Below are 13,796 nucleotides of genomic sequence, written 5' to 3' on the forward strand. Positions count from 1 at the left end.
CCTGAACTATAAAATCTCAACTACTAATTGATTTTTTCTGATTCTTAGAGTGTATGAGGATTGCAATTATTCTTTTCCCTTTTTTTGTGATCATGAAAAAAAAAGTCTTTAAGGTTTAGATTGACTAATTTTTCATTTGTGACCAATTGGAATATTAAACAGTCCCTTGCATAGCCCTGCGGGGCCAGGCAGATGTTGGAAGCAAAGAGGGAGGTGGCACACCCCCCCCCAACCCACACATTGCCCCCAGGAAAGGGGGGGCCATTACCTTGAGCTACTCACGTAACCACAGGGGATCCAAGCTGAAAACCAGGCTCCCCAAAGTCTATTTTAAAGTCTGAAAATGGAGTCAAGCCTCAGCTGATGTTCACTCGTTCAGTGAAGGGAAGGAAGGAAGGGCAGATGGATGCTCTTCCCACCAGAAATTGGCTCTGACAGGCGGGCGTTTCAAGGGGACCTAACTGGTGTTCTGATCCCAGTCTGTTAATAGTAGGAATTGCTGTAAGTAATGTCGAGACTCATCTGCTTGGGGGACTTTGGGATTTGCAGAGGGGAAAACAGAATTTAATTTTTAAAAAAGAACTATTTAATTTAAAGAACAAATTCTCCCATGGACTAATTGACTCCCAGCTGGTCCTTTCTGGATCCAGGACTGTACAGTGGGTACCAGCCAAATAATTAGTGTCTTGTAAGAACTGTAAATTATTGTCACTTAAAAAAAAAAAAATCCCTGTCATTCCCCCGCCCCCCCCCACTTGTATGCAAAGCCATGGAGAACTTCAGTGACGAGATTTGCATCTTGTCTTGCAGCCTACTTGGAGGAGATCCAGTCAGTCCGTCGCCACACCAACAGCATGCTAGAAGGCACCAAGAACCTGCACCCGCCGATTGTGGTCCACTGCAGTGCTGGGGTGGGCAGGACCGGCGTGGTCATTCTTTCCGAGCTGATGATCTACTGCCTGGAGCATAATGAAGTAAGTCTCTCTGGGCTTCGGAATCGTCCCCCTTGGGGGCCAGTCTACACCACGGCCACCCTTTTACCTGTGCCCTTCCATTTCCACTGCTTAGCTTCCTCTCTTGACGGGAGTTTTCCAGACCCGTGATTCCCACTTGGACTCTGACATTTACAACCTTCCTTATCTGTTTTCCCTTTCATTGCTCTGTGTAGAGACCCAAATAATATAGAAGAAGAGTTGAAAGTGTAAGAAAGGAAACATTTAGAAAATCTGATCTTCACTGGCATCGACTTGGAAAAGTCTGCAGTGTTTTTTGTAGAAGGTCTGCTTTTATTGTGGGTAATTCTCTATGGTGGGTTATTCAGTCCATATAGTTTAGAGGAGTCTTAAGCGTTTCTGGGATGTATTTTGGCTTAACTCCTCCGTGAAAACGTGCATACTTTAAAAACATGTTTCATTCTTCAGAGGGAGTTTCATTGAGGAGGCTGTTTGCTCTTGTCTAGGTTGGCAATGGTGTGTAGCAGAGCTGGGTGGATAACCTGAGGGCTAGACGCGTCCAGCTCTTTCCCGCTAGTTGCGGGCTGTGGCTATCCATATTTGTGCCCACACGGTGCGTGGCATTCCCTTCTTGCTGTAGGTCAGAGAGTTACACTGAGGGACTTTTGATTTTGTGGAGATGAGAAAATAGCAATCAAAGGCTAAAGACCAGTTCATCTGCCTTCTGTTCTCATGAGGCTGTAGGGGTTTTAAATGGCTTTCACTTTTTTTTTTTTCTTAGTTGGATTCTTCATAGCAGCTTGTGTCAGTTTTCTGATTTTAGAGATGACGATACCAGGGCCAGAAACAATCGAATGACTTGCCCAGGGCCAGGTGGCTCTTAAGCACTGGTGCCAAGGTTTGAAATGAGGTGCTTCACTTCCTGGCCCTGAATTATTTCTTGTCTTCACACTGCCTCCAAACGCCGAGTGTCACTTTGGTTCTTGTTCAATTTCCAAATTGTATAACTTGGTGAATCGAAGGAGACTTTTGAAATGGTAGTTTTAAAATCAGGAGATGTTATCATGCACGTTCTGTGAAGGAATTTATCCAACAATATATGTATTTGCTCAGTAGCATCAGTGGTTTGAAAAATCAGATTAAATATTGCCCCATGAAATTTATTATATTGAAACTTCTAGGAAAACAGTCAATGCTGAGTTTAAACATGTTCAAAGGATGTTTTAAGTTCCCTGCCTATAAAAAGTTAATTTTGGAAACTTTCAGCCTGTACGTATGAATGTTTGTGCTGCTAAAAAGTAGAAGAGGGGTTCTATCAATGTGGCCTATTGTTCAAACAAACAAACATTCTGTTGGGGAACGAAATGCCCATCACAGAATCAGTTGAGTCTACATCACAGAAATCTCATCGTCTTCTGTGAGTTTTTATCCTTTTTTCTCACGGACGATTTCTGGGTTGTTTGCTTCCCTGTCACTACTAGAAGTCTCTAGGAGTTTCTATTAGAGTGATGGCTTCCCACTAAGTCCCAGACCCACTCAGTGCTGGGAAGATGGATTGAGAGACAGTGGAAATGGGGTACATGTGGCTGCAGCGTATCCCAGCGCCCCTGGGGGCACCAGTGGGTTCCTGGGGAGGAGAAAGGGCTTCATGGTCCCCTCTGGACCCACTTAGAGATCTTGTCCTCATATCAGTTTCTTTGACAAACTCCCCTTCTTTTCTCCATTCCCCACGTACCCTCCTGTGCTCCCCTTTCCTCCTTTTCAACTTGAGAAGCTATTTTCTCTGTCTTGTCTGACATGAAGGATCGCTCTGTGCTGAGCGCTCTTTGGAGACCCATCAAAGACTAAGCCTCAGTAATGCAACGACATGAGGGCTCATTGATCACCAGATGTCATTGGCCCAGGGGAGCACAAATAGCATGTGTCAGAGCCAGCGTGGTGCAGAGCGAGGGATTTGGCCACGAGCACCCAGTGTGGACTTGGTGAAGGCTTGGGGTGATTAGACTCTCCACGGGGTTTTTCCAGACATAGCGGATTTCCTCAATGCCCAGTTGCATGCCAGAACATTCTTTACTGGAACGCGCGGTCAGTCCAAAAAGGACTTCTGTTCCCATTGATATTCCAAGATAGCAAGATGACTCATATTTCTCACTTCCCTTCCCCTAGCACAAATATAGCCAGCCTTATCAGTGCTGTTTCCCATAACTGCTATTGGTAGATGGCTAGGGAGAAAAAAGTTCTCTACTTGTTCTGCTTCAGGCCTGTCTAGTAAAATTCAAACCCTTATTTTAGGAGTGGGACCATGTTGCTTTGTTTTTTAAACAAAAGGTTTTGCTAAATCAGTATAAAATCGGGTGTCCCATTTTTCTCCTGTTGAAACTTTCCCATCTTCTTTGCCTGTCTTCTTGATCTCGGATACTTTATGTTTTAGTCTGTAATCCATAGAGTTTTAATTTTGTCGGTAAAATGCTTTTTATCAGAGCGAAGATCCTTACTGTGAAGTTGGGTAGCTGTGAGGTAGGAACCGGAGGGGATTCTCTGGGGCTGCCCTGAGAAGCTTCTGTGTGTCCCATTGCTTTTGGTCACCGAATGTCAGCTATAACATTTCAATGCCCACACATTTTTTTCCTCCAGAATGCACCGTTTTCATGGTTTGTGATACTCTCTCCTGGCTGCCTGTCCCAGATCAGCTAAATTACAAAAGGTCAGGTTCTCACTAGCCACATAGCAAGATGTCTTGATCTTGCTGCTTCTCTGAATCGGTTACCCCCTCCTCCCCCGTTCATAGAGTAGGGGGAGAAAATGTCTCCTAAGCACGGTGGAGAAAGCATCAATGGCCTCCTGATTCCTCGAGTTAGGGACAGTGGACAGCAGAGCCTGTGGGAGTGAATCTTCAAGGCAAGTTGAAGGATTTCATTGAGGACCAGGAGAAACCTTTGTCTTATCTCCAAACAGCCCCATATCAGCTAGCACACCACGCTTGAGTGAGCCTCGGGGGCTGAGTCTCACAGGTTATGGAGGTGGCAGTGATCATGATGACAGTGGTGATGACAGAGGTGGGGAAGCTGGAGGAGGTGGTGGTGGGGTCGGAGGAGAAGGTGGACGTGAAGGAGGTGGTGGTGGGGGTGGGGGAGGTAACACAGATGCTGGAGAGGGCGGTGGAGATGATGAAGGCGGTGGTGGTGATGACGAGGGGAATGAGAATGTTATAATAACCACAACTAACATGTGTTTAGCATTTACCATGTGCCAACGCTGGGACTGCCCTGGTGACTCAGCAGTCAAGAGTCTGCCTGCAGTGCAGGAGACTTGGGTTCAGTCCTTGGGTTGGTCAGATCCCTGGGAAGAACATGGCAACCCACTCCAGCATTCTTACCTGGAGAATCTCATGGCCAGAGGGAGCCTGGTGGGCTACAGTCCATGGGGTCCCAAAGAGTCTGACACAGCTGGAGCATCTGAGCCCTTGTGCGTGTACTAACACTGTTTCATGAGCCTTGCAGCTCGTAGCCTTTCCCGTGGCCTTACGAGAGAGGTCCTACTAGTGCTTGCTGAGTCCTTGAGTCACGTCTAACTCTCTGTGACCCCACAGAGGGCATGGAAGCCCACTCCAGTATTCTTGCCTAGAGAATCCCTGTTAGAACCTGCATCTAACAAAGATAAACTGAGGCATGGGGAGATGAACTCCTGGCTCCTATATGACTCTGCCTCTCTCATCAAAGCCTTTGATGGGCACGAGGTAGAAACAGTCTTATTCTATCCTTATATTCAGGGCCCGCCACAGAGCAAGGCTCATCATGCATTATGTTAATTGTCTGTGATAGGTGCTCTGTGTTGGATATCATGTCAGTCACCTTGGAATATAGTTTAGACACAGACCCGCTAGTTACCATCAGAAGCTTATGGTCTAGGCTCTGTATTTTGACTAATAGTTTGAGGATTCACGTGCCTTCTTCTCTTTCCTTCCTACCAGGCACTTGTCCCTTTTAAATCTGTGGTGCGTGTTACTTAACTCATTGTGGAGAAGCTCAACAAAATAGGACGGCATGTGTGGTATTGTAGCTACACAAAATTTGGAAATAGCTGAAATGACTTTTGACAGTAAAGGAAGAGAAGACATATATGACTGAGTTTTTATTATTCTGTTTTCGATGCTTGCTCAGTCCTTGGTAATTTCCTGGGTGTGGTCGCTTCCCTGGACTAAGGGCTCCCAGAACAGGGGGGACGTGTGCCAAGGGTGTGATGGCACATGGACTCCGTGGTGCTTCTGCCCCAGCTGGTCCAGGAGGAGGGAAGTGGCAGGTGGGAAGCACACCAGGGCACCGGTGACCCCTCATCTTCATCCATTCCCATTGGAGATACTCAAAGAATTTACATGTAGGCAATCTCATTGAACGCTCAAGATGTTGTCAGTTAAAGGCTATCACTCCAAACATGACTGGTGTCCAGAGACTGTGCTTTGACATTTTAAAGGTTTACACATAAATTATCTCACATGGTTATACCCGAGGTCCTGCGAGATAGCAGGATGGGCACGGGTGTTCTTATTTCACTAATACTGAGACACTGAATATAGTCTTTATCGAGAGCTTTTGTGTGCCAGACACTGTGCTAAATGCTTTACATGCATTTCTTCATTTGATCCTGTGAGGTGGGTATGGTTTATCACCCCATGTTATTGCCGAGGAACCATCACTGGGGCCAAGGCTACATGGCATTAAAGGAAAGCATCGGTATCCTGACATCACAGAGGAAGAAATGAAGACCCATAAGTGGCTTAAATCCTCCCATTGGGCCATGGTAGCCCTGAGAGGAACCATTTGGGATTAACTCCAGCTTCGTTGTCTTCTCTAACAGACTGATCTGTATTTAAAATCACACCAGTGGTGCGGGACAACCAGCTTCTCCAGCTGTAGGCATGGTCTTTGATGGGGGTAACCGAGAGGGGGCTGTCTTTGGTTTCCTCCCGTACCTGTCCAGGGGCTGCGAGTAAATACATTCCTCATTCCAGGTAAGGGAATGAGAAATGACCCAAGGGAAGCCCCCCACCATCTCAGCATCTTTTCTTTTCTTGCAGAAGGTGGAAGTACCGATGATGCTGAGGCTCCTCAGGGAGCAAAGAATGTTTATGATCCAGACCATCGCTCAGTACAAGTTTGTCTACCAGGTCCTCATCCAGTTTCTCCAAAACTCCAGACTCATTTAACCCCCGCATCCCCGACGTCAGTTCCCAGAAGAGGGACCCAGCTCCATCTCGCGGATGGGGAAACACCTCCAGACAACATCTGTTTCCCAGCAGGGCGCAGATGGCCAGAGCAGGCAGGCCACGGACTCCCTGAAGGCGGGAGCCAAGATCACTCACAAACATCGTGTACTATTTTATATGAGATAATTTATTTTTTCCTCCTTTGGGATAACTTTTGTGAATCATCCTAAGGCAGTTTTCACAATAATATAGTCCTTTTCATTTGAACCACATTTTGACTGATCTGCAGTGTAAATAGGGCCGTAGGGAGGGAGGGTTGCCTGGTGCATCCTTGGGGGGTCAGAGGCAGAAGGGAACACATCTCTAGTGAAGTTGCAGCCAGATTTGTGACCAACTCTGAAATTCATCAGCCTAATTGCTCATATCCAAATCAAAGATGGCAAGAAAATGAGTGCATCCTAAAATATAAAGCACTAAGATCCTATTTCTGAAGGGGGAAAACAACACTCTTCTCTTATATTGGGGGTTCCTGCAGCTTGATGGGGGCTTCCCAGGTGGCCCTACTGGTAAAGAACCTGCCTGCCAATGCCGGAGACATGAGAGACACACGGGTTTGATCCCTGGGTGGGGAAGATCCCCTGGAGGAGGGAATGACAGCCCACTCTAGTATTCTTGCCTGGAGAATCTCATGGGCAGAGGAGCCTGGTGGGCTACAGTCCATGGGGTCACAAAGAGTCAGACATGGCTGAGTGACCAAACTACAACAACCTTGGTTCACTGGTCACCGTCCTGAACTTCATAGGTTAGTACACAATAGAGCGTGTTCGGATGCTTTCCCTCTTGCTGATTTTGGGGAATTCTTCTCTCTGTCATCTGCCTTTTCTTGGTACAACTTTTCATTTGTGGCTTTGTTCTTAAGATTGACCTTTGTGGGTATTCCATGATGTGTTCTTCCTCTGCTACCTTTTTTCCCCCGCACCTCCTGAGCTGTAAATAGAAGGAAAGAATGGCATCCAACCCACCAGAAGGAGTGCGCCTTTGTGATTTCCAGTCACCACACAGTAGACGGGTGTGGAAGCTGATTCCCGATGGGCTTCTTTGGAGTGTGAATCAACTCGGTTTCACACCTGGCCAGACTCAGTTTCACACCTGAGTCTGTATTTGGACCCAGAGTATCTGGCAAGGGCCGGTCTCTTCCCTTCTCCTCCAAGGACTGAAGAATCAGTCAGGAGTAGAGCTTCTACTGAGCCCCCTAGGGTCTGGAATTTTGCTGAATGATCTGAAAAAGGAAAACCACTAGGATGACATGTATTTTCAGTGGATCAGAGCTCATAACTCTCGCAAGGAGATGCTTAGAACATGGATCATCAGCAGGCAGAGAGGTACTTGTTTCCTTTTCCTTAGAGACTTTCTATCCTTGGGATACTCTGCCGTTAGGGATGTTTTAACGGTTGGTCTGCAGTTACTGGCTTATTGTTTGATGAACCACATCGGCATTCCTCTTTCCTATCTCAGCGCCCTGCGTGGCCACTGTTGATGTCTCATGTGGGCAGCGAGTAGATGTGCAGTCTCTTTGAGCCCTTCACTCTTGGCCCTCATTTCAGCTCACTCACTGTTGCCGCTTCGAGCTGAGGGAATATTCATGAACGCACAAAATGTAGAGAAGTAGGCTCGGTATCCAACTTCCTAGCCAGAGTTTATATTGAAACCCAAAGGAAAACATTTAAAAGTGATTCCCCGTATTTTGTTTTTAAAAACAAATGCTTTTGGTCCTTGAGCCCATTTTACATTCCTTTGCGCATCTCCAGTAAGTGCCAACCTATCTCCTGTTAAATTAGCAGCAGCCATTTAAAGTCCTTTCAGTGGCATCTGCATCATAATTGCCCAGAGATGCTTTATATCTGGGAAGCAAGCCACGGAATAAACCTTGAAGCAAAGTGTATTAAATTAGTTATCTAGTTAGAGCTTTTGGAATGAGTTCCTGACGACATATCAAGTCTGAAGCTGGAGCTGCCGGGGTCTGTTGCTGCAGTGGGGAGAAAATAAAAAATGAAGGGGGAAAAAAAAGATACTATATCACCACAAGGCCATCCAACACTTTCATGCCTCTGGGTTTGCAGTTTTTCTGGTTGAAATGTCTTGTTTCTTTCATCCATCTCATTTGGATGTATTGACCCAGGGTTCATCCTTGTTTACTGTGGTCCCTGGACCAGGGGGAGCTGAGTTTGATGTCTTCATCCTTGAGCTGAGCTGAGGTTGCCAGCAAAGCCAGATCATACCCTGCTCTGCTTTACTGGAATCCTTAGGCTCTAAGGGGACACCGCCTTTTGGCTGTATTTATCTTTAGACACATCTCTTTCCCTGGATGGGAAGCAGATGAGGATTTGGTGGCTTTAGGCAGGGATGCCAATTGCTGGTCCCTTTATAGGCAAGGAATAGAGTTCCTCCCCTCAGTTGGCGAGAACAGTAAGGTCAGGGCAGGTGAAAACATCTCCATGTGGACTATTTTGAGTAATAAACTTTGGAGAACCCTCAGTAGAGAGAACTTGACTTCTACAACGTTTGTGGTCCTAGATTGAGAAGCACGACTATCTATTGACTGTGGTTAGTCAGTCACTGGCCTCCAAGTCCCTTGGTCCTCTGGCACCTTCCTCCGTCAGCCTGGATAGAAGGTCCTCGTGGGCTCTGCTGGGTGAGGTCCCATGGGACTTATCCATTGGCTGCCCAGGACACATTTAACCTTTGTCCTGCCTACACTCAGCTCCTTCTGTAAACACTGGTGGCTACAGTAAGTCAGTACTCTGATCCAGCTACCGACCTTCCTTATCCTTTTCCAGGCTGACGCATATGAAATTTCCAGTATTTGGATCATTTTCTTTATTTACAATGACAGCAAATTCACTTGGATCAACCTAATATGTACAGTTTGTTTCTGCCCCTTGATTAGTGTGGATCCCAATGCGCCATATGTCTTTTCTCAAGAGCTAATGAACATGAAAGTGTGTACCTTGGGTTCTTTCTGTGAACCTATGGCCTTGCTGCAATGGCCTTTACCTCACTTGGTGAGTGGGCTGTCTTCCTGGGGCTTGGAGTCACACTTGGCAGAGATGTCAGTGCACTTTGGATTCTCATAAGCAGGGCTGGCCATCAGGCACATGACTGGGGGTTTTCAGCTGTTGTTCTTTCTTGATGTATAGTCCGTATTAGCTGGCCTCAGCCCAGTGGTTATGGAACATAATCTGTGGGCCCAAAGGTGTCCAGAGTGACAAAGCAAAATGTGCTTTCAAGTCTCTTCCCCATTTCCAGTCGTGTGTATAACGGAGAAAGTGGGTAGAGTTACTGCTTTTTTGGGGAGGCAGGAATCTGTCAATCAGTTGAGGTCAAGGGGTGGGCAAGCACAGGGACCTTCTAATATGTTTGCCAAGGAGCTTAGACTCAAGGAATGGGGATTGAGTCACAGGCATATCAGTGTTAATCTACCCTTCATTCCTCTTTCGTGTTGGGAATAACTGGCAGCATCTAGACTAAGAAACTTCCAGAAGCACCAAGTGATTCCTGTTGGGCTATTAAGGTGGCTGTTTGTGGGAATTCAGCTTCCTCATGTTTTACCAAAGATTATTCTGCAGCTGTGTTTTGTTTTATGGCCTATGGATTTTATCAGATGTTTATCATGCTCTTATTTAGTTATTTCTTTTTGTGAGCAAAGTAACAGTTCATCTAACACTACTTTCTAATGGAGAAATTTGGAGTTTTCATGGAGACTGCACAAAATTTCCATTGGTCTAGAACTTCATGGGTGACAAACTAGTTGGCCCTATAGGGTTGAAATAGTCCTAGTTGGCCCTACAGGGTGGAAATCTCTAGGACATTAAGATTCTGTTTGACACTTCTGAGCTCTGAGCAAGGGAGCAGAGTGGTCCTTCTCTTTGCCTCAGCTTCTAAGACATTTGGGGACAGAAGACCTTACTGTTGAAAGGAACAGCAACATTCCTGGGAGAGATGGGCAGGTGTATTCAGTCAAATTCTGCCAACTCATACATATTACCCTGAAAATCGCTATTCTTCATAGGGTCCTGAGAAACTCGATGACCTGCTTGCCCAATACTCAACCTTTATCCTGCCTGCTCTGAGCTTTTGCATTTCCATTAGAAACTCAGATGGTGGGTGTTTTTACCTTCTCACTACCTTCCTTATTTTTTCCAGCTTATTTTAGTTGCATCTTCTTTCTCAAGGCCAAACTAAAAAGTTCTCTATTAAAACGTCCATGAGGCTGGCATTGAATATCTGGCATCCAATCGATGTCACGAGACTGCATAATTTATTGTTGTTTGCTGCTGTAAAAGGGAGGATGTGCATCAGTTCCTATTCAGCTTCGGTCAGCCTTCCCATTTAAAAAATAAATTCAGGGACGTTTTAAGACAGGATGGCATGAGCTGATGGGCAAGCCTGACTATGATGAGCATCTGTCTAGAAAGTCTGTGTTCCCTCTGCCATGCTTTGGGCCATCAAGACCATTCTTGGCCCAAAACACCAGGAGCTTGCCCAGAGAAGGGCTGTAAATGGGGGGAGGAAGAGGAAGGCTTTTTAGATCAGCTTTGGAGTTGCTGTCAAAACGTTCTTGACTCACAAAGAATTTTTTGAATTCAGGGGTGTCTCTCCTACTCTATCCTTCTCTGTGAGGTCAGAGGGATGGAAATGAGGTGGCACTCCTAGGCAAGACCTCGCTGCAGTGGGAAGATCGGTTTCACCCTTGCTGGTTGTTTTAAACTGTGTCCTCGCTCTTGTGGGAGAGCTTGACGAATGTTCTGGGTGCTGATGCTTGCCTGGACCCACTGCTCAGGAAGACCCTTCCCCTTGCTTGCTAGGGGCCCTGCCTTTGCTGGCAGCCTTTTCAGCACAACATTTTGCTTATCCACACGGCTCCGGAGTGAGCCATCACAGCTCCTGGGCATCTTGACTGAGTCTCTTCTGGGGGCCCCAGGTGGCTGCAGAGTGGAGCGCACCCCCTTTCCAGCATGTCGTGTTTGTAATCAGGGCATGAGAACCAGGAAGATGTCCATACATGATGGCAGTTCGGTGTCTCACTTGAGAGCACAGGTGGGAATACTTTTCTGATGTCGCCCTCCTTTCTAAGAGCACCCCGCGTGCGCTTGGGACAGTGCCGACCTTTCCTTTTCTCATTTGCTTTTATGGAGCAGCTCTCGATAGCAACACCTTTTCCTTCCTTACCCTCCTAGTGCAACCCTTACAAAACAGTTGAATCTAGTCACAGGGACTCACTCTTTAAAAATCGCTCCAAATTATAAAATTAGAGAATCTAATTCTTAACATGCTTCTATAGTTTCAAAAAGTAAAATCTGGCATTTGTGTGGTTTCAAGGAATAGAATCTGGGAAATGGAAGCAACCAGAATGAAAATAGTCAGGTGCTGTCAGCAACCAGGAAGTCGACCTTCCACCCTCTCTTTCTCCTTGGTGATCGACACTATCGTTCAGGACTAGAAGGGATGAAAGAAAAGCTGGATTCGATGATCAGTCCTGTTTGAACAAAGATTGCAGCAGTCTCTCAGGCTTATTTTGAGGTGACCTTCTATGGATCCCCAGTGGCTGCCTTTGGCATAATGACACGTGTGGTCAGATCGTCTCCAGCCCCTTCCTGCAGACCATGTTCCTTTCATCGTGGCTTCTACGCAGCCTGGCCGGTCAGGTGAAACGGGTGAAGCTCTGGGCTCTTTGCGGACTTTTTACAAGCTGCAAAGCTGTCTAGGGAGGGGCAGGATTGCTATTCATCCAGTCTGTGATGGGACCTTTCTTCCCAACCTCCTCCTCAAGGGAAACTCAGAGGCCACCTTACCTGACAAAGGTCTTGGGGACAAACCTGAAAACATTGGATTGGGGTCTTTTTGTGCCTTGGGGTGGAACTGTTTTGCTAACAGCTCAGGAATCCTGCTCAAGTTGAGCTCGGCTGGCTCTCAGGGCAGGGGTGCCTGGCGTTCTCAGCATTTCTCAGGGCCGCCCACCTCCCTGAATTGCAGTGTTAGCTAATAAATACCTTCAGCTTGGAACTGAGAGCTGTAATTCAGAGCCATTTTCTGCCCCCAACGTGAACGGTGTAAAATGTTACTGCAACTTCCTTTGACTGAACTTTCTTGCCAGTTTGGAATCTTTAAAAATCTGTCAACCTTATCCTTTCAAAAGTAAGGTTACTCTTCATCAGAGATGATTTCCTGTGTGTGTCCTTTGTTCCTTCAATAGTCAACTGACTTGCTTGAGGATATATATGTAAATGGGATAAAAAAGGGTTTACATATGCAGATGACTATTAAATGTGTAACCTTATATAACCTGTGTTACATCAAGTAACATGCCAATCTATTTTGTTTCACTGGACTATAATTGTGCTACTTAATTCAGTATTTTGAAGTTTTCCTTGGTCTTTGTCTTTAATATGTTGTCAATTGTTATATCATTCAAGCCAGTTGACATTTAATAGGTCTCATTTCAGATGTACAGACAAGTCCCTAATGTAGAAACTGGTTTGTTCTTAAGGCTCTTGAGTCAGTCCAGGGAAGCCTTCTGACATCCAACACAACTGAACTGCAGGGCAGTCAGCCGTACGTGGCTGGCTGGCTGGCATGGGCCGACCTGGACATTTAACCACCTATCGCATTACTGCTGTGAGAAATGCATTCCAGAGTAGGGACTTGGGATCCTGAGAACCCGCTCTTCTCCCTGAGGTGTCCACTGGCTTCCTTACAAGATGGAAGTCCAGTCTCATTACGACAAGCTAGTTGTAAGGAGGGGGAGGGCGAGACATTTATAGGACATTCCCTGAGTTGGGGAGTGATTAATATTCACATGTCAACTTTACTTTGCTATAGACTCTCTCTTGATAATATTAAAAGCCTTAAATAAATCTATGCATGCTATTCTATGTGCTTTTTTTATATCAGTAAATAAGCTTATGCTTGCCAGTTTTATACACAGTTATGAAGTGTATGAAACTGACTTTTGACAGTATTTTTGCACTGTTTCTTATCTGTTTTTATAAAGTCTTTAGATATTGGTCCTAGTTGTGTATTGTTTTATGTTCTCACTGCCCTTGTCATTGCTGTAAAATGTTTCATATGTGCCTTTACAAATGTGAGATCTTTATTCTAACCTTTTTTGTAAAAGATATCTATTGACTTCCAAATGCAATAAACTTTTTTTTTTTTTTTTTTTTTTCAGAGAAAACAGTTGAATCTTTTCTGTACTCTGTATGTTTTGCCTTAGTTGAAACCATCTGCTTACTTTTAGGATTATTTTCATAGGCAAATGTGCCTGGGAAGAACCTGCTTTTTAACTTCTTTAAAGCCCATTTATTTCTACCCACTTTTCATTCCTGTATAACATGCTGAAGAATTAGTTTGAAATTTCCCAAAGTCATCATTGTTAGAACAAAACATGAAAGGGGTAATTGCTAGGTAAATAGAGTGTGAAGAACCTAGAAATGGAGCTTTCTCACAGCTAGTGATAACCCTTATTAAATGCCAAGAATGTGCTGTCCCCACCCCACTGTCATTTATTCAGATCCATCTGTCAAGACGGAGAAAAGATAGGCAGAGGCTGCTGTAGAAAACCCTAACTCTTGTTTTTGTCT

At 45.5% G+C, this 13,796-nt stretch overlaps 1 protein-coding gene across 2 annotated transcripts in view; it reads left to right on the forward strand.

Annotated features, from left to right (window-relative positions):
* PTPN14 (protein tyrosine phosphatase non-receptor type 14) overlaps positions 1-13,374 on the forward strand; it is a 183,451-nt gene extending 170,077 nt beyond the window's left edge. For both annotated transcript variants that reach the window (XM_043923278.1, XM_043923279.1), the window contains exons 18-19: positions 811-974; positions 6,028-13,374. In XM_043923278.1, coding sequence (XP_043779213.1) covers positions 811-974; positions 6,028-6,156 — 293 coding nt within the window. In that variant the 3' untranslated portion in view covers positions 6,157-13,374. The remainder of the gene's footprint in view (positions 1-810; positions 975-6,027) is intronic.
* The last annotated feature ends 422 nt before the right edge of the window (positions 13,375-13,796 follow it).

Source organism: Cervus elaphus, chromosome 14, assembly GCF_910594005.1.
Source record: "Cervus elaphus chromosome 14, mCerEla1.1, whole genome shotgun sequence".
In the NCBI taxonomy this organism is placed as follows: domain Eukaryota; kingdom Metazoa; phylum Chordata; class Mammalia; order Artiodactyla; family Cervidae; genus Cervus; species Cervus elaphus.